Source organism: Aotus nancymaae, unplaced genomic scaffold (assembly GCF_030222135.1).
Source record: "Aotus nancymaae isolate 86718 unplaced genomic scaffold, 86718_ANA_hifiasm-v0.15.2.pri h1tg000029l, whole genome shotgun sequence".
NCBI classification, from domain to species: Eukaryota; Metazoa; Chordata; class Mammalia; order Primates; family Aotidae; genus Aotus; species Aotus nancymaae.
The window spans coordinates 77,504,390-77,530,995 of record NW_026988442.1 but is presented as its reverse complement, the minus strand read 5'-3'; the positions used below and the strand labels follow the sequence as shown (position 1 = coordinate 77,530,995).

Below are 26,606 nucleotides of genomic sequence, written 5' to 3'. Positions count from 1 at the left end.
CCCTTTCATGTGTTGATTCTGTTAACCCTTCAGATTGGTGGGACATTAGACTCACGGCTTCTTAATATTACTGGACTTTGGTTTCTGTTTTGTGTTTCATACAGAGAGGTCTCTTCCTCTCTGAATTTCTGCATGCAGCTGGTGACTCACTTGGTTTGGCAGAGGCCATATAGTATTAGGAGCAGGACTGGGGTGCTGGTTTGATTCTGATTCTAACTGGAAAATATAACATTTTCTGGCCTCAGGGTCTTCCTCTGAAAATTGAGGGTTTGATGTGATCCCTAAGCAAAACCAGATGTAGTCTTCCAGTCGGTAAAAAAGCTATTTTATACATTTTAATTTATCATGTTTCCTTTTAAAGTTGATTGTCAGACCAGCGAGATGTGGTTTTGTGGTGAGCACAAAACTGGGGGTTTTAGAAGATGTTGTGCAGTCATTGCAAGGTTAGCACCCAGTTGATTTCTGCACTGTGTTTTGGTTCAGAGTAGAAGCAGCCCAGATTCATCCAATTATGAAGGGGCGTGGCTATTTTAGAAAATAATTTGCCAAGCACTTGAAGTTGCTTTCAATGTAAATTGAGATGGAAGCCAAAAAGAGAAGTAGTAGAAATTGTTTAAAAGTTGAATTATTAACATCTAAAGACAATTGTCACTTATAACATGGAAGTCAGCCTTGGAACCTTAAGATGTGTGACCAACTCTCACCTGGCATTTAATCAGGGTAGTGTTTTTGTCATATAATTTCATATGAATAGATAAATGGGCCTGAATTTTAAAATACACAAAACTAGACCACTACTAAGCATTAATTTTGTGACCAGTTAGGTGAAAATTTGAAGTTTAAACTCCAGATTCGGAAGTAGCCAGGGCAATTTTGCTGATCCTCTACAGTTTCAATTGATACGTATATTGATTGTCTCTGGTATCTTAGGATTTGGCATGTAAAATTTGTTTTAAAAAAAGCAAATGTATAAAAACGTATTTTAAACAAAACCAAAAGTCAAGTGAAACATTTGTGGAACCTCTGGAGTATCTCTGAATCTTTGATGTTCTTTGGAGCACAGTTTGAGAACCAATAACTTGGTGGCTCACCCCTACTCTTCTGGCTCTAGCAGTGTTCTATGATTCTAGAACTTTCTCCATTTTATACATGCAGAAACTGAGATGGACACACTTAGGATCACATAATGCCAGTGGAGAACAAGCTGCAGATTAAAGATTTTCAGGTTTTTGATGCAGGGTTCTCTCAGTTCCTCCTTGTCAGCCTTTCAGGTGTCATTTCCTGCTATCTTCTAAGCATAACAGTGATAAGACAAGTGGCATCTGAGAATGGTTCCCTGGTGCTTTCCCCTCCATCCCTTATCTTAGACATATTTTGTTCCTGTAATCTCACTGCCCTGCCCCCCTCTAGAATTTTTTTCTGGAGTGTTTTTCTCCAATTTTCTTCTCTGTTAATACTTGACTACCATCATATCTACTTTAGTTTAACCCTGCCTCTTCAAGGGATTTTTTTTCACTATTAAGGGTAAAATCTTGCAACAGGTTAAGGTGCAAATGTAGTGTCAGAATGCCCAGGTTCTGTGGCTCATACCAGAAGGAGGTCTTGGAGGTCTTTGCTGATTTGCATTTCTTCACCTCATTTTCACCATCCTGTCCTTTCATCTTGTGAAAGTGTCCAAACACTTAATGCACACCAGCCTCTGTGTGCAAGGCATGGCCATTGCCAGCATTTCTTGTATTTGGGGGCCTCACAAACTCCACAGGCGAGATGAAACAGGACTGTCCTGTAGACAGTAGATAAGAGCAGTAGATAAACGGTTTTTCAGAAGGAGCGCAGCTGTGAGTACTCCAAGGAAGAGGAGTTCTCTTCAGTCTAGGGAGCCCTGGAGCCCTTATGCAGGAGGTGGGTGAGATGGGAGGCTGGCGATGTGAGTAGGATTTTCCAAAGAAATTGGGTGGAGACAGCAGACTTAGGATTTCTTGAAGGTTACTGCACAGGATGAAGCTAAAGATAGGCCCCCTAGCCATCATTTAAAGATGAATATGAAATAGCTCAGGTGGTACGCAGTGAGGACAGAAGAGGTCTGGGAACCAAGTTAGAGCTGCGCTGTCCCATGTGAATGTGGCACCGTTGAGCTGTGATGGAATTGTCCTGTGGGACTATTGGAAGAGACCAAATCTCTGCCTGGAGCTAGCATTGCTTCTGAAGGGATGGGTATTTCTGCCTTTGTTTATCCTCTGAGGAGGCAGACCCTTGTGTAAGAAACAGGGCCTGCAGGGATGTTGGATGGCCACCTGGAGGAACTGCTCCATTGGTCTGGTTCTCACCATTGGAAGTGGGCTGCTGCTCGGTGTTCTCAGATAGACTGAGAAATTGGCATTTGCCAGACAAGGTGGGCCAGGAGCCTTCTGAAGGGGGGCCTTCGAGGTTGATCCAGAGATTATAAGAGCAGTCGGATGCGGTGAACTGGAAGTAGATCATTGTGATTTCCTTCTGTTGCTAGGCACATGGGCAGCCCTTAGTGCTGGCTTAGCTTGGGGTTGGCTGTGCTGGGCCAATGAGGACTCATCTGCCTGCTCTAAGCAGAACTCCTCCTTCTCCCCACAGCTTTAGAGGTGGACTTGCTTTTTTTTTTAAACAGCTTTTTTTGAGATATGGTACACATATCATACCATCCTCCCATTTAAAAGTATACAATTCCATGGCTTTTAGTATGTCCACAGAATTATGCTTCCATCAACATAGTTTTAGAACCTTTTTGTTATCACCTAGAAAAACCCTAGAAACCTTACCTATCGCCTTTCATTTCCTCCTCTCCATACCCCATGTCTAAGCAATTACTAAAATATTTTCTGTCTTTACAGATTTGCCTACTCTAGAAATTTAGTATAAATGGAATCATGCAATATGTGGTCCTTTGTGACTTTTCTCACTTATAACGTTCTTGAGTCATCTGTGTGTAGCATAATCAGGTCATTCCTTTTTATAGCCAGACAATATTTAATTGCATGGATATGCCAGTTTTGTTTATCCATTTCCTCAGTTTATCCATTATCCATACACATTGGACTGGTTTCACTTTTGTTTATTATGGATAATGCTGCTGACTACTGCTGCTAAGTATGGATACTGCTGCTGAGTACTTTTGTGTACAAGTTTTTGTGTAGACACATATTTTCGTTTCTCTTGGGAGAATTCCTAGAAGCAGAATTGTTTGGGCCATACGGTAACTCCATGTTTAACCATTTGAGGAACTGACAGATTATTTTTCACACTGGCTGTGCCATTTTACATTCCCACCAGTGGTAGATGATGGTTCCAGTTTCTTCACATCTTCACCAACACTTGTTCTTATCTGTATGTCCTTATGAGTGTGAAGTTGGTATCTCATTGTGGTTTTGATTTGCATTTCCTCTAATGACTAATGATGTTGAGCATCTTTTCATGTGCTTTTTTTTTTTAAAGCAGGAGAATTGACACATTTCTTTGCCAGAGATTTCTGACCATCTTTAGAAAGGTGGAAGATGATTTTGTTGTGTTGAGGAGTGAGTGGGAAGGAATGAGGTGATTGTTACTCTTTTAGGAAGTAGGAGGATGGGGGTGGGGGGGATGCATATTGAGGTGGTAAATTCTGCCAGCTGACTTGGTGCACACGTTTTTCTCTGGAGGTGAATTGATGAAGTCATGGCCTTGAGCTGTCATTACTCTGGTTGGCAACAAGGTCTTCTGGTATCTACTGTATAGTCTCACTGTGCCCATTGGATGCCCTTAGCTAGAGGACTCAGCTGTTAGAATGTCTGGAGTCAAGCATCTTCTTAGCTCCAGCAACAGCTTCTTGATCACTGTTAGTCTAGGGCTTCCCTGTTAATTGTCTGGTCATTCCTGATGATCCTCATTGTCATTTTGTGGCACCAAGACTCTCTGTGAGGATAGCTGTTCATTATCCTCCTCATTGTCCACCTGTGACTGTGAGAGATGGGGTGTCTCTTGAATAATGCTTTTGAAAAGTCTTAAGTTCTGTTGTCTTAATAGGAATTGTAGAGAGATGAATTATACTGTAATTCTTTATGTGTGCTGTGTATATGCAGATATAATTTCTATTATTTCAAGCTCTAAGTACCACTGGAGAAGAGAAGTTTCCTGGCAGTTCTATAGTCACTTAAAATCTGGGCCTTCACTAATCAGAACTGTACTTTGAACTCCTCATAGCTAGGAATTTTCACTTCAAATTTGCATGTCTCTGAACTGGAATAATTTTACCTAGGCTGAGTTTTTTTGGCCATCTCTTTACCCATCTAGTATACCATCTGAGTGGGTCTGACCCTCTCCAAGGCAAGGGTGGAGGAGAAGGCTTCTATCTTCTAAGGAAGCCATCATTCAGTTCCTGGCCCTTGATCTTTTCTTTGTTTTAATGCCACAGCTTGAGCAGCCTATTGAGTAGGGTTAATTGAGGAAGTAGAGTGTGTTTTCCTGTCTGAAAGTGGACAGCTAATTCCTGCCAGTGATTGGGGTTCTTTGCTAAAATAGTGAAATAAAATCATCTTTTTTGATATAGCACCTCATTTGTTTGCCCCAGGAAAATTGCTTCAGCCTTGGGGTAAAATTAAGTAATGAATATGGGTTATCAAAAAAAAAAAAAAAAAAAAAAAAAAAGCCAATTCCTGAGGAGCTAGGTGCAGCCCCTAGTTAGCAGTGTGGCTTTCAAAGTATCAGACCCATGGGGTGGAAACTCCATCTCGTTCACTGTTCAGTCGCCAGGGCCTGATGGCAGCCCATGCTCATATAGACTGGGAGGAGGAGTGGAGGAAGGAAAGAGGGTAGGTGCTGTTTGGCCTGAAGTTAGAAGGACTGAATAAAGTGCTGTAGTGTCCTAGGCAACATACTCATTTAGCAGATACTTTATTGTGCCACTGTGGTCAGTGTCTTTCTCTGAGAAGGTGTGTTTGTGGTGAGGGGATTCCCTAAAGGATGTCATAGAGTCGCACATAGAAACTTTAAACAATCCAAGGTAGGTAGGTATTTTTAACTCATAATACTCTTTTATTTCCCCTTTACAATTTTTTTAAAAATTTGGTACAATTATACATAATAATGGAGTACAATGTGAGTTTCAATACATGTATACATTGTGAAATGATCAAAGTAGGGTAGTTAGCATGCACATCACCCCCAAATAGTTACTTTTGTGGTGAGAACATTTAAAATTGTTTCTTTTAGCAATATATATTATTATTAACCATAGTCACCTTGCTGTGCAATAGAACACCAGAATTTACTCCTGCTGTCAACTTGTCACCCATTGACCACTCCCTCCTCATCCGCCCTCTTTTCCTCCCCATCCCCTAGTAACCTGTTCTGTTATCTCCTGTGATACCAACTTTTTAGCTCTGCATGTGAGATTGTACAGTATTTGCCTTTCTATTCCTGGATTACTTTATTTAACGTGTTCTCCAGGTTTCTTCATGTTGCTGCAAAAGACAGGATTTCTCCTTTTTTCTGGTCGAATAGTATTCCATTGTCAGAAGTGTTGTAAGACTAGGAAAGGAGCACTGAAGGCTGGAGCCCTGGGGAAAGTGGTCTGAGGCAGGTGGGACGAGCTGGGGCCTGGCAAACAGGCTGGGTTTGATTGTCAGCATAATAGCACTCATGCGCCAGCTGGGTGGGAGGAGCAGCCTAGTAAAGACTGGGAAGCATCTCAGGAAGCATGTGCAGGGTTTATGGTGATGAGGAGACCAGCAGGTATGTAGCGGGAGAGCGGGGTGTGATGGGGCAGAGGAACTTACGTTATAAAGTAGTGCAGGACAGAGTTTGAGCATCATTGTAATGGGCATTGTGGTGGTGTTGAATAGTGGTGGAATGTATGGGTCTGGAATCAGGCTGCCTGGTCAGGGGCTCTGAAACTTGAGTGTGCATCAGAAGCACCTGGAGTCTTGTTAAAGTACAGGCTTTAACACATCTTCAGAGTTGCTGATTCAGTGGGTGTGGGTGGGGCCCGAGAATTGGTATTTTTCACTGATGATGCTGCCGTTACTTAGCTTGGGACCACATTTGGAGAACCACTGGTCTAGAATTGAGAGGTTGGTAAACCTTTTCTTTTATGTTAGATAGTAAATATTTTAGGCTTTGTGGGCTACATAGGGTATCTGTTACATATTCTTTATTGCTTTTCATAACCCATTAAGTATTCAAAAACCATTCTCTTCCATATACAAACAGGTCTTTGGGGCAGTGAGGATGAGGAAGGGAAGGTGGGGCATGGTTTAATAACCCCTGGGCCATGCCTAGATGATCAGTTCTCTGCTGCATAGCTGGCTGACCTTTGCCAAGTTAATCACCTTTTGCCTTTATTTTCTCCTGTTTCTCATAGAACAGAGATGATAATATTCATACTTCTTACCATATAGGACTTCTGTGAGGATTCAGTGAGCTAGGCCACAAAAGATTGTTTATCATAATGTCTGGGACATAGCTGAATTTTTTATAATTTATTTTCATTAATAGTAGTACTACCAACTACTGGTTACTCTGTTGATAGGCAAGGGGAAAACAGTAAGAGGCAGACCAACAGTGATCCAAGACTCTGAAAGCTAATTGCTTCAAGATCCTGCTACCATTTTCTTTGGGGCTGCTTGCAAAGAAGAATCCTTTGACTAAAGCATATATGTACACTCTGAAGTACATCCTGGGTTAGTCCCTTATAAGGGATCGTAGGACTCAGGCTGAAGGGGTGGGCATACTGGTAACCATTTGAAACCTATGCTCAAGTCCTACTTGTTGGGAAGCCTGATTGAGAAGGGTGGCCTGATTTGTGCTAGTATTAGATAGGATCTGGCTGCATTAATATTGAAACTACTCTGCCTTTTAATGTCTCGTTTTGCCTCATGGTGGGAGTGAAAGTGAGAACCACAGAAAATCTGCCTGCCAGGTGTTCGACATTTCTTGTGCTACAGCATGCAAGTGAGCAGTGGGGTGTAGCTTTCCCTCATGTAGCTGGGACAGCACTACCACTGCTTGTTCCTCTGGCACGTCTTCTCTGTGCTGGTGCACCGATAGAGGCTGCCTGGTGGCCCTGAGGGAGCCATCTCGTCTCTAAACACTGATAATGAAAGCTGGCCATACTCAAATAAGATGGGGCAATCTACCTGTTTCTTGTCTAGTTACCCTGAGGGGGCATCCACTTTCTTGCTCACCTCACCAGTTGCATGCTCTAGTCCTTGCCAGAAGCACATAATAATGACTTTGTAAGCTTAAGTTACAAGCACACAAAAGTGCCTGATAATGATATAACTCCACCCTCCGCTTGAGTTTTTGCTGACATTCAGTGAAATATCTTTCTGTCTCTTCCCCACCTCACAAAACAAACTTCCTGTTTTGCATTTGGTCCAAGCTGGAACAGCCCCACTACACCTGTTAACACATGCAGACACACACTTCCCCCTGCATATTTGCTTAGCTTCTTGTTGCCTAGCCAGATTTCCCCTCAGCTTACAGATCCCGAATCATAAGATATTGAACCAGCAAACTGAAGAGTTGACATTTTATTTAGAGCTATTCAAGTGAAAACATGGCTTCTGGTTTATTTTTCTGTATTGTGCTGTGACCACTTTGCTAATTGTTCTTCTCCTTCACAGCAGAATGGAAGAGAGGAAAGGAAATCGGCTGACACAGGAGCCAGAGTGAGACCAGCAGACTCTCACACTCAACTTACACCATGAATTTGTGTCTATCTTCTATGCGTTAAGAGCCAAGGACAGGTGAAGTTGCTGGAGAGCAATGGCTGTCTTTACTCCGTGGAAGTTGTCCTCTCAGAAGCTAGGCTTTTTCCTGGTGACTTTTGGCTTCATTTGGGGTATGATGCTTCTGCACTTTACTATCCAGCAGCGAACTCAGCCTGAAAGCAGCTCCATGCTGCGTGAGCAGATCCTGGACCTCAGCAAAAGGTACATCAAGGCGCTGGCAGAAGAAAACAGGAATGTGGTGGATGGGCCATACGCTGGAGTCATGACAGCTTATGGTAAGCACTGTGCTACTGGGACCTCTCCATTAATGTGTGCCTTGGCCTTGAAATGGCCCCAGAAGCTCCCAGACGTGGTCTTGTCATGGACCAAGTGTTCTTTGCCACTGTCTTCATAAGCAGTGAATTGCACACAGAGGGGCACCTTTAGAAAATTAAAGCAATGCCATTTTGGGTGCTCTGAGGTGCTGTATGCAGAGACACTTTCCCCTGGAATCAATGGGTTAGTATAATTAGCGTTCTGTTGATTGTATTTGCAGCTAGCTCCATCTCCCTGAACACATTTCTGGAACCACGTAATCTCATGTAGGAGTGAGTTCAGGGAATGCTGAAAAATATTCTCCTTATCTTTCCCTAAACAAAACTTAATTAAGACTGGTAGGGGTGAGGTGATGAAGATAGGGAGGAATGTTCTGTGGAAGCCAGTAATCTTAGAGCCAATTGTGTGCCTCCCTCCAGCTGATAAATAGGACACTGGCACTTGCATGCTGGTGAGTTTTAACCTTTGGCTTCTTGAGATTGTATTGCTCTTCTTCTTGCCCTTGTTTCTACTTGCATTCTCTTTGAAAGGAATCTTTGTGTACTTGTTGCTTTTCTTTAAAAGAATTTTTTTCAGAATGCTTTTTAAAATCATACAGAGCAAAAAAATACACATATGGAATGCAACTTATTTTTCTTTTATGCTTAATATAGAAAAAGTTGGAAGCTGTAGACAAGCAAAAAAAGAAAAAAATTACACATAAGTCTATTCCAGGCAATAACCACAATTAACATTTCAGTGTATATTTTTCTGATATTTTACATATACACACAAAAATATATATATACACACAAATATTTAGAAAACAAAAACTGCAAATGGAATTTAGATCACGCTGTTTTTGCAGAGCAGACTTGGTCTGTAGAAGATGACCTGTTGTCAGTGACAGAGTCTGATCATTGAATTGAGGTTTTGGTGGCCTCACTGAAGTGGTCTCCATGATAGTATAGATGAGATACAAGAATGAGGTTGGGTGAGGTGGAGAAAATGGAGCTCTGTTTTGTCACTCACTCAAGGAAGGTACCCTGAAGTATGCAGAGTTCAAATCATGATTCCCAAAAATGTACAGCAACAGTTCAGTTCAGTGCAGGTTGAGTTCAAGCACAGGAAATTATATTCAGTTACACATGCAGTTTTTTCTTTCCAAAAGGAGAAAAAAAACTTGTTTTTTTAAAAAAGTATGTAAAATTTTATATTCTTGTGTGTGTGTATATATATATTTATTAAAAGATGCTTGCTTTTAAGGAACATTGTAGAAATTTTTTCCAATTTTTACTATGTAAATAATCACGTTCTCTGCTTTTAATCTATTAAAAGTGTATGTAGGCATTGACTTTTAATATATCTAAATAAAATGGTACCTTTTTTGAACTGATGGATTTAAAAAATGAGACTCTACTGTGGGAGCTTACACTGAAAAACAACTAGATGGTTTTTCCTAAAGTTGCATTTTAAAATTGCTCATTGATTCACACTTCCTCTGTAACATTTCCAGAGTGGTTTAGATAAAAACTAAAAGAAAATAAAGCTGATTGTCACCATTAGTGTTACCAATGTATATGACATAGCAGGTAACACAGATGCTGTTTTAGTTTCTGGTTGTTTGCATTTGATGTTACAGCTTTGAAGGGGAAGAGGTATAGCTCAGTGGTAATTTTCTCCTGTTTCTCTCAGTCTGTCAAACCTTTTCATGGGCAAGAAGAAGCCCCACAAATAGCAAATGTATAGACTTTCAATTTGTCCAGTTGTTTTGGCTGTTTTTATTTCTTGTGTACTATTAAAAATCTCATAGGGAATGCGTCCCCACATTTTAAAGGACAATAATTTGGTCTTAGCTTTTCAGCCTCACAGAAATATTATTTTTTAAGTTACCAAAAATCCCAGAATAAACTGTTAGAATTTCAGCCACCTTATATGCCTGTAATCATAGGACTTTGCATCTCAAAGAAACTGTAGAAATTATTATTCCCACTTACTCCTTTCATAGATGAACCTTAGCAAAATAATTTTTCTCAAAAACAACAAAGAAACAATCAAACAGGCCACATCAGCAACTCTAACTGCTAGTTTTCTCTTTCATCTAATCAACTTAACATATCAAAGTGGTTTTTGGAGTTCAGTTTCTGGAATTTAATTGGATTTAAATATATGTGCTTGAGGTATTTGGGATTATCACATGGTGAGATACTACTAGTAAGACAGGGTGTCTCATTTGGTGGTGTTCACATTTTGGTCTAAATAGATCTTGATTGTGGTAGCTGTTTGTGTGTGGTAGGATTTTAGCAGCATCTCTAGGGTCTGCATGCACTAGATGCCAGTAATATCTCCCTAGTTGTAACAGTCAAAATGTCTTTAGATGTGTGATAATTGTCCCTGTCTTGCCACCTTGGAGAACTACTGTACTAAGAGTGGAAACCACAGACGCTATCTGACACCATCTTGTTAAGGATGTTCACAAGCAGATAACTGGTTTTAGGTTTTTTATTTATTTTTATTTTTATTTTTTTCTGAGATGGAGTCTTGCTTTGTTGCCCAGGCTGGTGCAATCTTGGCTCACTGCAACCCCCACCTCCTGGGTTCAAGTGATTCTTGTGTCGGCCTCCTGAGTAGCTGGGATTACAGATGCACACCACCACGCCTGGCTAATTTTTGTATGTCTAGTAGAGATGGGGTTTCACCATTTTGGCCAGGCTGGTCTCGAACTCCTGACCTCAGGTGATCCGCCTGCCTTGGCCTCCCAAAGTGCTGGGAGCCACTGTGCCCGGCCTGGTTTCAGTTATTTTAAACTTGAAAGCCTAGTCTTCCCCCTGGTTTCCAGTTCTGGCACCAAAAAGTTGGATTGAGCAAGAGGATTGTACTAAGAATTGATATAGTCCAGGGCCATTCCTAGAAAGCTGGAGAACCATTCTGATGACATATGCTCCTCCTGGAATCTGTCAGTGTCAGTAACATTGTGTGACATGCAGGCAGCTCTAGCAGTTAATGTCACATGGTGGTGCAGAGACTGTAGGATTCTCGGTGGTATAACTGGACTGGCAGAACAGTGATGGGGATGCATGGGCCATTAGTTTGCAGTCTCTTTTTCTGCCATAAATGCAGCCTATGTGCAGTGCACTGCCTACATATCTGCTTCAAAAGAGTGAAGAGTTGATCCGGTATGGCTGGGATTTGTGTCTCATTTGAATGAATCCAGCTAAAAGAAGGAAAAAATTCCTCCTTATTCTCATCCCCATATTGGTATAATCAGAGGCTCTCAGTATAAATGGGTCTACGGTAGGTATTTGAAGGATTGTAGTAGCTAATTTTAGATGATTGCTAATTTATTAGAATTTCTGGTTAGAGATTTCAGGGCAGCGGGGTTCGGTAAACTATGACCTATGTGCCAGCTCAGACCTTTGTCTGATTGTGTAAATGGTTTTATTGGAACCCTTCCACGCCCATTTGTTTGTAACAATTGCAATAACAGAGAAACACGATAATTCCAGTATTTATTTCATAAAATATCTGAAACATTCTGAATCCATTGATCAGCAGTCACTATAGGTTATTCTAATACTCACCTGATCAAAGTCCTTATTGATTGAACTACTTCCCGAGACTCCCATGGTCTAAGGCAGAGTCAGCAAACCATGGCCTATGGGCCAAGTCTTCCTTGGTACCTGTGTTTGTAAATAAAGCCATGCCCATTTGATTATATGCTGTCTGTGGCTGCTTTTGCACTATAGTGGCAGAGTTGAGTAGTTGCCATAGAGACTGCAAAGCCTAAATATTTACTGTCTGGTTCTTTACCAAAAATGTTTATCAATCTCTGACCTAGATGGTCTCTGGGTGAGTGTCTATCTGCTGGATTTTGTGTGTATGTGTGTGTGTCTCAAGTCTCTCACACCTGTGTTTGGATTCACTCATGCCATCTTCATAAGGTGCACATGTAAATGCAACATTTCTCTGGCCTCTGGAAATGCTGCTTCTAAGTGACAGGTCAAGAGTTGTAGTGGGTTTTGGAGCCAACTGGTTTGGCTTTGCCACATCCTCTCTCCGTGACTTAGGCCCTAGAAGCACAAAAGTGTTTTAAAGTGGGGTGTCAGTGCCTCTCACCAAGGACTATGACACTTGAGTGAGGTGCTGTGTGTGTCAGGTGCCTGATACTGTGTGCTTGTTGGCTGTTAGTGTGACTTGTGACTAGTACTCAAACAATAGCAGAACTTGAAGAGTATCTTCCCTGCCCCAACCCATCCTTGTTTTGGTGATTTGAAAAGTGACTTCTGAACTTCTTTTGGGATTTGGTAACTCCAAAGTGATACCCAGAAGATCTCCTGGGCAGCCCGCGTGGAACATACAGTGTATTTGTTCTTGCAGTGTGGAGGGCTTTTCTGTGTATTACTCTGTAAGTCCAGAGAGGAATGTGTTGGCTTTTGCCTCCCAGCCATGTGTAGAGCCAGAGCTCTCCACAGGGCAGCCCCATCTGCATCTCCCAGCCACTGTGGCAGGGGCCATGCCTGCCAGTGATGTCTCGGTAATTGTGTTACGAATGGTGCCACTAACCCAAGTCAATGCTGTTCTTGTTTCTGAGGTGAATTGATCTCTGTCTCCAACAGCCTGACCCAAATTTTGATCCCTAGTGGTCACCTCTTATCTAACAGGACAGACCTGGTCCACTTGTGTTCTCTAATGAAAAGTAATAGAAACCTGAGGCGAGGTGACATTTCCCCTTATGGTCCATCCACACCTTGTTAACCCTGGCTTCTCTGGGCTGGGGCATTGCCCTAGAAAAGCTGCCAGCCCAGGCTCAAGCAGCTGTGGGCTCCCAGCTTCTCTCTGCTGACCCCTAATCCACATCCCCTTTGCCTGCTGCCTGATTGCTCCTTGACCTCCAGGTTCTGCATGCCTGTTACCTACCTTCTGCCTGTCTTCTAGTTCCCTGAGCTACTTAGTCCTAGACTGGACTTTTGGCTTCTGTCTTTCAAGCCTGGTACTTCAGGAAATGTCTGTGTCGTTGGCTGGAATATTCCCTACATTTTGTGCATACAGTGGGGAAAAAGATGGACAAAGGCCCCACTCTCATAGATGCTTTATTCTCTTTGGAAGGAAGAAATAATAAGAGAAAGTCAGATAGCAGTACATTCCAGGAAGAAAAATGGGGATAGAATTTAAAATATCTGAGGGGCTACTTTCCCCTGGAAGGTCACCTGTCTCTGGAGGTATCTTTTAACCAGAATGACACCAAGGAGCAGCCAGGTAGAGTGGGAAGAGAGAGGGAGGCAGAGCGTACCAGGGAAAAGGCCCGGTGTGTGCCAGGCCCTAAGGCCAGCATATGCACTCTAGGGCAGAAGGGAAGCCACTGTAGCTAGAAGGAAGTGAGCAAGCAGTGGCATGAAAAGTGTTGAGGCAGGGAGAAGCCGGCAGTTCATGCAGAACCCTGTAGGCTGCGGCTTCTGGTATCAGTATGGATGTTCTTATGCGTAAACCAGACCTTGGCCTCACCCTGTAGTTCACTGCTTTCTCTATGGGAGGAAGGAAGTTATTTCCTTAAGGAGACCCATACTGGCGATTGGAGAACCAGCATAAGGCTTTTGGTTGCTGGCCAGGGGCAGTGGAGAGGTAACTGCTTTGGGCTTCTCATTGGCCCTCATTGGCTTAGGATGCTATGCTTAAGATGTTAACACCATTTAGGGCTGCCACAGATTGCTCTGAAAGGGTAGCGGCTGCCCTGTGTTGCAGATTCAGACAACATTCTGAGATTCAGATGAGAGCTTTTCCAAGTGTTTCCTTCCACCTCTCTTGTGAAAAAGAAATAAAAACGGTTGAATTTCATTAAAGAAGCAAGCACGTAAAGGGTTTTTAGTTTTAGTTTTAGTTTTTTCACCTTTTTCTTTTGTGTTTCTGTTCCTACAAATATGGAAATATGGTCAAGGAACTGTTTTTCTTTTCTTTTCTTTTTTTTTTTTGGCGGGCGAGGGGAGGGCTGGGACTGTTGTGGGGCAATGTGGAAAACCACTGTTGCCAAAGTAGAAATTCCCTGCCCTTGAGGGAAGTACACTGTTCTTGGAGTGAAACTGGTAGGGAAAAAAACAGCTGGGCTGTTAGGTGTGTCTGAGAAGGCTTCAGTTAGTCTACAGTGATGTGGCTGGTGTGATTAAAGAAAGGGCTTTCTGCTTTAAAAAGCTTGGAACCTAAAAATGGGCCTCTCTGTGGCTTGGGACTTTTCCAGCCATCCTGTGGTAGAGTCCAGCCCGCCCAGTATCCTCATCAAAGCCAGACCAAGTTCACAAGCACGCCCAGGCCAGTCAGGAGGTCTGAGGAAGACCATGTTTTACAAAGGAGGAGTAAACTCAGAATAAGGGGCTTGCTTTTCTACTCAGTCATTATGACCTTTCCTTTCATGCAGCACCACTACTTCAAGTCTGGGTTGAGGAGGGATTGCATGTGCATATATGGGGTTGGAGTCTCAATCTCAGTGTGATTGTCATTGCCATGTTCAGACGATAAGGCTTAGAAAGCCCCTTGTCTTACCTGGTGGCCATAGCTCTCTGTGACCCTCTGCTTCTTCCCAACTGTGTCCTGGTGCTCTTTTGCTGTCATAAGTGCTTGGCCAGACCTCATGCTGCTGTGGACACCCAAAAAGCTCTGCACCCTCTCAAGTCTACTAAGGCACTGCAGCTGTCTTCTAGGACAAGACTGCTGGGTAGTGGCTGAGCATTCACCTCTGTCTGAGCCTCTGCATTTGCTCTCTGTCCCCCACCTCTTCCTCTTTCCCTTCTTTGTTTGTAAATAAAGTTTCTTAGAACACAGCCATGCCCATTCCATTCTGTTTCAGAGAAGTTAGCCTTCCCTCCCTCACAAAACAGGGCCCAAGCCCACTGTGATTCTCATTCTTTGTAACAAGCCATTTAGCATCACATGTTTGTTGTGTGAGCTGATCATGTGTCTTTCCCACTTATAATGTTAAGTCCTGAAACAGCAAGGACTTTGGTCCTTTTTGTTCCCCACTGTGCCTCAGAGCTTAGTACCTTTTGCCTAGCACATAGTAGGAGCCATGAATGAATAGCAGCAGCTCCTGGCAGAACTCTGTGATGCTCTGTGGTACAGTTACAGCTGGGACTCATTTGAAAATCACAGTAATGTTTTTAGTGAAGCAGGAAATGAGATGAAATTCCCTAGGGGCTCTGCATCCAAGAGGCTCCAAGAAGCTATTATACATAATCCTGACATGGGAACCATTGTTTATTCTGGAAGGTAGTTAGAGAGTGTTTCTGTTGTGAGGATGGAACACATGTTCCTTTCCGATGTGTGACCTTGAACAAGTCACTGACCATCTTAAAGCTCACTTCCTCTTCTGTAAAACAGACAATATAATATCAGTTTACCTCATAGGCTTATTGTAAGAATTACAAATGACAAAGTTTATTAAGGCACTTAGATTAACTTAGATTATTTTTGTTTGTTCTGTTTTATTTTTATTTTTTTGGTAGATAGAGTCTTGCTCTGTCACACATGCTGAAGTGCAGTAGTGTGTGTGATCATGGCTCTTACAACCTCTGCCTCTCAGACTCATGCCATATGCCCACCTCAGCCTCCAGAGTAGCTGGGACTATAGGCACGTGCCACCACACTAGGCTAATTTAAACAACAAAAAAAGGTTTTTTTTATAGATATGGAATCTCACTGTATTGCCTAGGCTGGTCTCAAACTCTGGGCCTCAAGTGATCCTCCCACCTTAGTCTCCCAAAGTGCTGAGATTACAGGTGTGAGCCACTGTGCCCAATCAAGCACTTAGATTATTAAAGTGCATTCTTTGCTATTATCACTAACTCTGGCCTGAATGTATCTGCATCTGTTACCACCCAACTATAACTGTTCATGTACATCTGACATTGTTCATGCATTTGAACATCAGCAACCTGTTTATGTAGCTGTTCTTAGCATTTACAGGGGTGGAGCCTGAACAGACATAAGAGGAAATACACTCTGCTTCAGAAGAGGGCAGGCTTGCCACACCCTCCTAAACTAGGAGATGTAGTTGTCATTGTCCTGTTCAAAAGATACAGCTTTCCTTTGTGGGCTGTAAAATTAGCTGGGTGTGGCCAAGTTCACCTTTTATGTAACCAAGGCATTGGTGGTGGTAGTGTTTCTGGCATGGTACAGTGAGCAGGAAGGAGTAGTGTGCAGCCCTACAGGAAGGTATGGGCCCTGGTGTCAGATGGGAGACAGTGGATGACAATAGGCTTGACCTCTCAGTGCTTCTCTGATTGCTTATCTTTTCTATAAAAAAGGCTAAAATTCTTGGGTCCTATTCCCTGCAGCTGGCTGTGTGTTAGGAAAATTCAGAGAAGAGCCTAAGAACTCTATTCTGAATGTTTACAGATTCCATAAAGCACTTAATATCATCAACAGGCCAAGATACGATCTTTTTCAGATTCTGATGCATGGAAAGTTCCCTGATAGTAATGACACCCTCTGCAACACCTCAGGAAAAACAGTCACTTCTGGGTACAAGTTCTGGTGACAGCCTAAATCTGTAGTTCTAATCCAGAAGAGAAGGCTAGTCAATGTTACTGAGCATCTAAGCTGCTCTTTGACTTTGGTGATCATTGTTTCACACCCTTTTGTGTCCAGAATCTGCTGCCTGGGACAACCACAGGGTGGAAGCCACATTTGTCAGTTCAGGAGCAGGCAAATTATCCAACATGTGGCTTTAAAATTCAAATGAGATAAGGCAGTAAGGGTCACTAAGATGTTTCTGTTGAGTGTTGCCTTACGTGACTTTAGGGTACTGATGGCATTATCTATAAAAGCACAATTCATTATACTATATATATATATATATATTTAAAATAGCAATGTCTTTGTGCTTTTGAAAATAATATGAATTTTTATGTAAAATTAGAGCATATGAGGAAGTATGGAGAAAACATAAAGAATAAATACACTCCTTACCTCTAAGTACAGATCTTAGCAGATAAAATTTTGATTTCACTTTAGTTCTTTTTTAAAAAAAAGTGATACATACACATGTGTATATGTGTATTTATGTACATGTATGTATGCTTTTTAAAATTAAGATATTGCATTTTCTTATGCCATTAGGTATTTTTGATGACTGTACACTTTTCCTTTTTTATCCATTCACTTAACAAATATTTATTGAACTCCTGATATTAATAGCTGGTGGCCATAAACAGAGATGACAAGCAGATTTGGTCTCTGCCCTCCCTAAGTTTACAGTCTAGTGATTTATTCTATCTTACGAATGGCTGACATAATGTAATTTAATCTTTTTGTTGTGTGTTTGGGTAATTTCCAGTTCTTATCTGTAACAACACTATTTTATTAATAGCACTGCTTTGAATGTCCTTGTGCATAATAAATAGACTATGTTTGGGTCATTACTGTAACTATATTATCTTTCTTTGGAAAGGTCACTCTAAAATTCATTAAAAAATATATAATTGATGAAACTTGACATTCCTGACAGTCAATGGAAAAAAGAGGTTGAGGTTAATTCTTTTTTCATTAGCACCTTCCTTTCTCATTAACGCCCTGTCTTTGCCGGTTTCTCCAGAGCAGCAAGTGAAGCTACTCTGTGGCTGTGTCGTGCATGCTCTGCCTCTCAGGCAGCCATTGTGAAAAGGGATTTGATTTAGGAACAGGCACAGATGTAAATTATTTTTGGCGGTTCAGTTGTAAGACCTTGCTCATTGCATGCTTGGTTCTGTGCCATAGTATCATGGCGGCTGCACCTTCACAGTAGATCTCAACGTTGGCCGTGCCCCGATCCTTGACAGACTCTGCAGATCAGGATTTAGTGCATTTTAAGATGCAACCCTGGTAACTCTGACTGCACAAAGTGAGTCTGATGCACAGCAAGGCTGAGAACCACTGCTTTAGAAGCATGTTCCAGGAAAAATGGGGTAGTGGACAGCATAACTCCTAAGCATGGGCATTTTTGGTAATTCCTCAAATATTGATTGATTTTGATTATCTGGAAAATGAAGGTTTACACCCAGTCTCACAGTGCTAGCCGATAGATCTATAAACCTTACTCCACCAGCAGGGCCCTCCTTTCTACTGAGATCCCATCTCCTTGGATTCCAGAGATGGAGAAAAGTGTGACAAGCAGTTATAGCTCCTTGGCTGTCCTGCTCAAGGATATGTCTCTCAGCCCCTTCCAGCCGCTTCTTAGGCATTAATGCCATGGCTTCTTGGAAATGAAAACTTAATAGAAGCTGTCAAATAACCTGTTCCAATGCAGTTTAATCGACCTTACCATTTATCAAAGAATGCCAGCATGATAGAAACCAAAGCATACTTTCCCCAGGGAGACATTTAAAATGTTTTCAACTACTTTGATCTCATCTTCGTCATGTACAGTAAGTTTTAGGAATGCAGAATTGTGGTAGTAATGTTGGGATTCATTTTTTTTGCAAAGGCTTTGAAGCTCAAACAGAATTTTTAAAGTTCATTAGTAATTGAAAATGATAATCTTACTGAGGCCACATTTTATGGCTATAACAGCTATAAAACACAATGAAAAATATTAAATATTGTACTGGAATTTGGAGAAATATTTTTCTCTCATTTTTATTAAACTATAGAAATTCTTTGTACAGTTGTATTGAATAAAAGGGTTACCATTAAGGTTAAAACACAAACAAAAGTACTGTTATTTCTTTATTTCATTTTTTGAGATGGAGTATCGCTCTGGCTCTACCCAAGCTGGAGTACTGTGGTGTAATCTCGGCTCACTGCAACCTCTGCCTCCCAGGTTCAAGTGATTCTCCTGCCTCAGCTTTCTGAGTAGCTGGGACTACAGGCACACACCACTATGCCCAGCTAATTTTTGTATTTTTGGTAGAGATGGAGCCTCACCATGTTGGCCAGGATGGTCTCAATTTCTTGACCTCATGATCCACCTGCCTTGGCCCCCCAAAGTGCTAAGATTACAGGTGTGAGCCACTGTGCTGGACTGTTATTTCTTGAAAATTGTGATAAAGCTGTTAACAGTTTTTGGAGGTTTAACAGTAAAATACAAAGATGCAAAGTAATTTCATTGCCTGGAAAGGTTTAATTTATTTAGCCTTTTTTGTGAGAGTACTGTAGTTTGTTTCACTCATTTATTTGTTCACTTACATAATACATACCTAATATGCCAAGCGCTGTATAATGATACAGATAGCTTGGCATCATCTCTGTCCTGTGTGTTTTATTAACAACATCCTTAATCTTGGGTTGGCTGCTTTGAAATGGTGACTCAGATAGCTGCTTGAGTTGAAAATGAACTTTTTTCTTTCATATTGGGAGAGAAAACATGCCTACCCAGGTAAAGTGCCTGGAGTATTTAAGGTTTTTAGTAGCCTTATATTACATCTTCATTTTAAGGCAGAAGATCTAGAAGGAATCTTAATTTTTAAAAAAATCTTGGATCATTTGATGTATTTGGTAGTCTCCAGTGTCAACTGGTGGATGTTTAGTGATACTGTGTCAGGTAGACACAGGACAGGAACACGAGTGAGTCTTAAGAGTGGTGGATATATATTTTCCCACAAACACATGGCAAAATCCCAGAGGTTATTCCCTAACAAGTAGATTCAGGAGGAGCAGAACAGAGATGCTTGCTGGTGGGCAGGTCCATTGTAGTTCTTAAGAGGCAGTGAAGCATGGTGGCTAAGAGCCTTCGGCCCTGGAGAGAGACTGGGTTTGAGTCCGGGGTCTGTAATCACCTCTGGTAAATTATTTAGCCTTTCTGTGCTGTGATTTATTCATTTGTAAGACAGGCATAGGGATGATCACATGCTTATCAGATTGTCTTGGTAGGATCAAATGAATTAGTTCATGTAAAGTGCTCAGCACACTGCCTGGTATAAAAAGGGTTCAATAAGTGGAGAAGGTAATATTGGGGTTGCCGAGATGATGGTGATCCCTCCTCATCATCTTGAATCCCCTTATTCACTCCATGTCCCACAGTCACAGAAGGTCAATCTTTGGCAGATGGGGTCAACAAGAGATAGTAGGTCAGTCATATTTACTGGTCACTGTAATTTGAACTGAGGGAGAATATCTTCTTAATTGTAAGTATGACAACTTTGTATCCTACCTAGAGTGTGGTCCACTAATGACTGTCACCAGTAACTATGGATTGAGGACTATGTCCAGTAGTCTCTTGAGAGCCCATCAGCATTGGCTCATGTTCTGTTAGCTCTCCCACAGGGAGGAAGTCAGACTTTCCTCCCTGCACCTTTCCATTGTGTTTGTAGCAGTCCCTCCAGTGAATGGAAGTCATACATGATGCAAGTTCATTCAGTGAGACTTTCTCACCCTTGCATTTCCTATCCTATAACCCCTCTATCACAGTTCTCTCTCGATGTCTCCACAGAGGGGCAATGGGGAATGCAGGGTTGAGAGAATGCACCTAATTGAATTCACTGGTTCTCAAATCAGGGCAGTTTTGTCCCTCCACGGGATATTTGGCAATGTGTGGAGACATTTTTGATTGTCACACCTGGAGAATTGCTGCAGTCATTCGGGGAGTAGATACCAGGGATGCTGCTAAACATCCTACAATGCAAGGACAGTTACCACAACAAAGAATTACGAGGTTGAGAAATCCTGAGTTAAGTTACACTAGAGGGCCAGGGCTTCTGTGCTTGACCAACTACAATTACCGGTGATGGTTAAATGCTATTCTAGATTCTATTCAGATTCTAGTTGGTTGATGACACAGGCTCTAGGCAAAGAGGCTATAAACGGGGGAGATTGATCTTTTATATCTGAGGAATATTTCTTTATACCGAACATTGCCACTTCTCGCTGGCACGACTGCCCCCTTCTGCGTGGCTGGCCTCTGGCACTCTTCAGAACTCTGGAGAGCCAGTTGATGAATTAGACTCAGTTACAGAACAGGTAACTGACTCCTGCTGTCTATGCCAACTGATGATGTGCCTGTGACAGACTGAGTCATGCTGACCGTGGGACTGCGGACCCCAGAGGAGAGTGCTCTCATGACCCCTTGGATAAAGCAGTAAAGCTTTGCATCACCTGAGGAGAGATTTCTTTGGGAAGGATGAGAACATTTTCCAGTGAAAGGTTTTATTTTACTTATATATTTAAAAGGCAGTTATGCAGTTCTTATTATGTGCCAGCCGGTATTCAAAATATTTTATAAATATTAACTCATTAAGTCCTCTTGACAACCCCAAAGCTGAAACATTGTTCATGTCACTCTTTTACAGGTAAGGAAATGGGTGCAGAGCTAGGACTCAAACCTAGGGATTCTGGCTCCAAAGTCAGGCTTTTAACCACTGTGTTAGGGATGAAAACCTCTGAACTTCACCCTTGGTTTCTTTTTTCTACCCAGATCCTTGACTTCTGATTGGTACCATTGAGGCATTGGGGAATTAGGCTGTCCTGAGGCAAGCCCTCATTCTGATCTGTTAGCTCATTATTTCATATCCGTGAACCTCAGTTTTCTTATCTGTAAAATGGAGTCACACCTACCTCAGGGGGTGGATGTGAAGATAAAACAGGTGTCCATTTTGCATTGCTATGAAGAAATACCTGAGCCTGGGTAATTTATAAAGAAAAGAGTTCTTTGGCTCAAATTCTGCAGCTGTACAAGAAGCACAGCACCAGCATCTGCTTCTGGTTCACCTGGCAAAATGGGACAGGCTGGTGCACCTTGGCTGAGGTTCGCTGGCTGTGATCTGGGCTGCTGACTGGACTATGTGTGTTTATTTCATGGCCAGATTACAGCATCTGCTCAGGGACAAGTTTGCTCTGTTTTTAGAAGAATGGAAGGTGACAGTTTTCCATTCGTCTTAACTCAGGGCTTTTCTCAGGCCTGCTACCCACACTGTGCCCTTTTCCCCTGGCCCACTCCCAATTCAGAAATGGGTCTGGATTCTATTTCCATGGATGGTTATGCAGTCACCCACCTGCTTTTCTGACATGTACAAGTCAGTATATCTTTCTATGATTATGAAATTTTAGAGGAGAGAGTCTAAGTTCATCTTTTTTTTCTTTGAATATCTTGTCTACAAACAGTAAATGCATCCATAGGGGTGAAGGAGTTCCTGTTATTTATCCAGAGGGAAATGCACCACTCTTTAATGTGTAGTCAGATGTGTGAGAAAGGGAACCAACTCTTAAATGTAAGAACCATGAGAGAACATCCCAGCATCTAGAATAATATCTGGCACATAGGAGTAGTTTAATAAATATTTGTGAGCAAATGAATGACTCTATTATTTATTTTAAATATTTCCTAAATCTGATTATAGTTAACTCTGGGTTACCCAGCAGACCTGGAAACCTGGAGCTGTAGATTTTATGAAGTGTTAATGTATGTAACTAACAGAAATAAACGCTTTAAAAAAAAAAAAAACCTGGGACATGCTAGAGTATACAACAAGAAAATAACAATAAACTTGATCCAGAGGCCACTTTGGGATCTTGCTGTACCCTTGGGGTGTCATGCTTTGTGTGAGAAACTATGGTGCTGTAAGGAGGAGGAATTTAATGTAGTGCTATAGTAGGATGCTAACTAACAAGGTGTTTTCCCTGTTGACCAAGTAGCTGGAAATAGTTATACCATGTCACTTATTGCCAGACTTGTATTCTGCAACAAACTGATGTATTTAGTAGGATCTGGGGCAATTGAAGATGGCCCTTGTCGTCTCCCAGATGTGGTTTGACATATCTTTTGTACTACTTCAGAAACATTTGAGAAGTTTTGTTCTCCATGATAAAGAGAGAGCAAGCCAGACAGATATGCAGAGGCCATAGAATTTTAAAATTGTCTGCACTTTCTTTTACAGATCTGAAGAAAACCCTTGCTGTGTTATTAGATAACATTTTACAGCGCATCGGCAAGTTGGAGTCAAAGGTGGACAATCTTGTTGTCAATGGCACCGGAACAAACTCAACCAACTCCACCACAGCTGTTCCCAGCTTGGTTGCACTTGAGAAAATTAATGTGGCAGGTAAAAATAGCAATTCTCTGCTCTCATATGTAGTCACACCCTCCTTTGGACCATGAAGAGAGTAAAGGAGTGCATTGGTTCTTACTGGAACCCATATAATATAAATTCTATAAACTTGGCATGGCCATGGTAAAGATAAGTTTCAATTTATTATTTAATAGCAGATGTTAAAATGCTTTTTATAGTTTTGCGATGTGTAATATTTGGTGGTTTCTGTGACACATTTGCTCTTAATGAGCTCCTGGAATTCACTTCTAATGAGAAGATTCATAGCCTAGATTAAATAAAATAACAGAGGTTATCTGAGAAGCTCATGCCTTTTAGAGTTCCTTCCTCCTCCATACTCCCATCAGACAATTTTGAAAGTCTGTTACATATAATAGTTTCTCTCCTCCCTGTTGTTAAAGAAGAGCCACCACTGGAGAAAATGCCTCCTACGTGTATATGGAGAAATAGAAATTCTGGAAATGGCCTTTAGGTGATAAATGGCTCCTGTGTAATCCTGGGCAGATTCTGTAGCCACTCATGTATACCACATGTCATTCCCACTGGGATGCATTTTGTTTGGCCCCTTCTGGAAGCTGGAATATTGAATGACACCAGGAAAACTGATGAAAAACAACACAACACCCAAATTACACGTAGCACGTTTTTGCCTACCTCTCACGTTAGAACTCCCCTGCCAGCTCCCCGACTATCACACTGCTCTGAGGTCAGCCCCTGGGTCTATGTGCTTGAGCCAGGACTGCTCTTGTTAGGATGATTGCTCTGTTTCCTGGGGACCCAGGACAAAGTGAAGAGCCTGAAGGTTAGGATTCAGTGCTTTGGGTGAATGGTTGTGAACAAGCTGTCTCTACTTTTGGTGGGTGGTAGCCAATCTCTGGTTAATGCATAAAGTAAGTAGCTAGGTTACTTTTGACATCAGTTTCTGCTTTAAAACAAACCTTGTTTCATATACTTTTAAACTTATTTCTTTCTCTTTCCCTCTTGCTTCTAAAAGTTCACACACTTAAGTGGGAGAGTTTCTTTTTCTTTCCTGCTTCCCAGTGTCAAAACATTTAATTGTTTTACATTATGCAAGCTGGTTGTTATTACCTTTTTTAATGTTCTTTGTCCTTTAGCAAATTTCAAATTGCAAAATATTTCTAATAATTCAAAGTATCTAACCAAACAAAGGTATTAAAAATAACTTTTAATTACAACACAGAAGCAGTGTCATCTAGGCCATAAATCCTGTCTTCCTTGCAGTTTTCAACAGCTTCTGTAATTAGACAAGAGAACCTCCCACTGTGTTTAGCTGCTTATTAATAAATGGAACCATGCCTCTTCAGTCTCTACTTGCCACCCCTGTACCCAGTAGAAAATGCTACTGGAAAGGCCCTATCTGGTTTCATCACTGTTCTGTGTCATATTTCTGGAGGTGGGATGGATTGTTCTGCCTTTAACTTTGCTGCTCCCCACTGCCTCTGAGGGCCTGTGGCTTGTGGGCCCCTATAAACACATCTATTGTCATTCTTTCCCCTAACATGGGATCTTGCTACCTCTGGCTGTCCTGTTTGCTGCAAGGCTCATAGGGACTTTGCTACCTGGGCTTTAAGCTGCAGAGCACAGGGTAGTTGGTACACCTCGAAGAAGGAAATGGCAAGGACTTAGTGACTACTTCTTTCAAACAAAATATGGAAATATACCAGCCATATGTATTGAGCTAGTTTACCGCTTAACAAATACCTCTTGAGCATGTTCTCTAAGCCTATGGTTCTGAGTGGGACTCCTTTAAATGTGCCACTGGTGCTCTGTAGGGTCCAGCCCTATAGGGTTCTGTGAGCCCCTGTCTGCTGGTGTGGAGGTGAGAAATTGTAGAAATAAAAGACACAAGACACAGAGATAGGCAAAAGAGAGTTTGGGCCCAGGGGTCCACTGCCAACCAAAGCGCGGAGTCCGGCAGTGATCCTGAGTGCCTGAACACTCTGATTTTTATTGAGTACAAAGTTGGAGTCAGGGTAGGTAGGGCGTGGCCTTGGTGGTCAGTGAGAGGGTCAAGTACATCACGATCACGTGTCATATAGGTAAGGGCTTAAGACTTTCAGGTAGCCGAGTTAAGGTAAGGAGCATAATGCGTCAGCACTTTTTCCACACTTGTCAAGAAATAACAAAGACATTAAGATTCATAGTACTTTTACTGATTATCTCTTCTGAGAAAAAACGAACCAGGTGCAGAAGCGGATCATGAGAGTGGACATGGAATGTGACCACTGCATCACATAGAGACATTTAACCCCCGGATGTCTGTGGGCCTACCTGACAGCCGTCAGGCCTACCACAAGAGCTCGGAGGAGTGGAATTTTCTCCTAATTCCCCCGAGGAAGGAGACATCTGGGCCATCTTGGATGCCTCCCTCCCAAGATGGCTAAACAGCGGGCGCTTTCCTAGCGCTAGTGCTGCCGCACAGCCATGTCTATAATGGAGGGTACCAGAAAGAAGGACAGGGACTCAAATGAACAGTTCTCATTTATGAGCAGCCCTTCCTTGCTTTTCTGTTCTCTCTCTGATCCATGGCCATGCCGTTGTCTTCAGACCCTTCTGTCAACTCAGGAATGGCTCCTGAGCTGTGAGAGTTCAGTTTTATGGGGTTCCAGTCCTCGCTGAGTGAAGTTTTTCTCTCTCCCTTCTTGAATGGGGACATGTGGTAATTGCTCAGAAATGTTCTCCCTGGTGTGTCTTTACTACTGACTCTGGTGTGTTACTGCTCACTGATGTTTCTGATTGCTTATTGTTGTATCTTATTGCTTGCTGATATATCTTCTGGTTGGTTATAAACTGTCTCTAAATTGGGTACCATAGCAATTGAAGAAGGATTCCCTAAATTTATTTTCTTTAAAGGGATAGCTGTGTGTGTGTGTGTGTGTGTGTGTGTGTGTGTGTGTGTGTCCCCTTATTTTCTCTTTCTAGCTGTGTTCTGTGTGGCTTTTATCTAGTATGGCTTATCTTTGCAAACTTATCACCAAGGGTTTTTTTTTTTTTAATGTGAAAGTAAATGTGCTCCTAGAGAAATTTAGGTGGAAATGAACTTTATTAAAATCAAGAAATCAGATTGAACTGGATTTTTGAGCTGTTTGTCTTATTGAAGATAAAGGGGATTCAATGGAATGAAAAAGCAGATATTGAAAATCCCCACCCTTCCACCAATCACACAGTAAATTAATTTCTCTATATTTACTTTCTGAAAGGGCTTGAAAGGCCTTCATCAAAATTCTCTTCTTTTAGAATGATGCTTTGAATTTTAGAAAGGCCCATTCTGTCTTTCTCTAGTTTTGTGATCTTAAATGAGGAGGTGGAGTGAATAGGATTGGATCTGTGGTTTTTTTGCCATGTACCTGAAGTGGGGAAAGGTAAAAAGTGTACATATTTGATAATGAAAATGCTTGCCTTCTAAGGACTGAGACAGTGTCTGATTTATCTTTGTTCTGCCCATAATGTCTTGATTGTAGCCTTACCTGTTGAAGATAATTCAGTAAATATTGCTCACATGGATTGGATTCTACTGGAGGGAACAGCATTTGGTTTCACCACCTGGAAG

General features: G+C 41.8%; 1 protein-coding gene across 2 annotated transcripts in view; it reads left to right on the top strand.

Annotated features, from left to right (window-relative positions):
- MGAT5 (alpha-1,6-mannosylglycoprotein 6-beta-N-acetylglucosaminyltransferase) overlaps window positions 1-26,606 on the top strand; it is a 272,711-nt gene that overhangs the window by 75,985 nt on the left and 170,120 nt on the right. Inside the window, exons 2-3 of one of the 2 annotated variants that reach the window (XM_012468426.2) lie at window positions 7,635-8,014; window positions 22,865-23,029. In XM_012468426.2, the coding sequence (XP_012323849.1) occupies window positions 7,774-8,014; window positions 22,865-23,029 (406 nt within the window). In that variant the 5' untranslated portion in view covers window positions 7,635-7,773. Of the gene's footprint in view, window positions 1-7,631; window positions 8,015-22,864; window positions 23,030-26,606 lie in introns of both variants that reach the window. The other variant, XM_012468427.2, reaches the window with a different exon arrangement.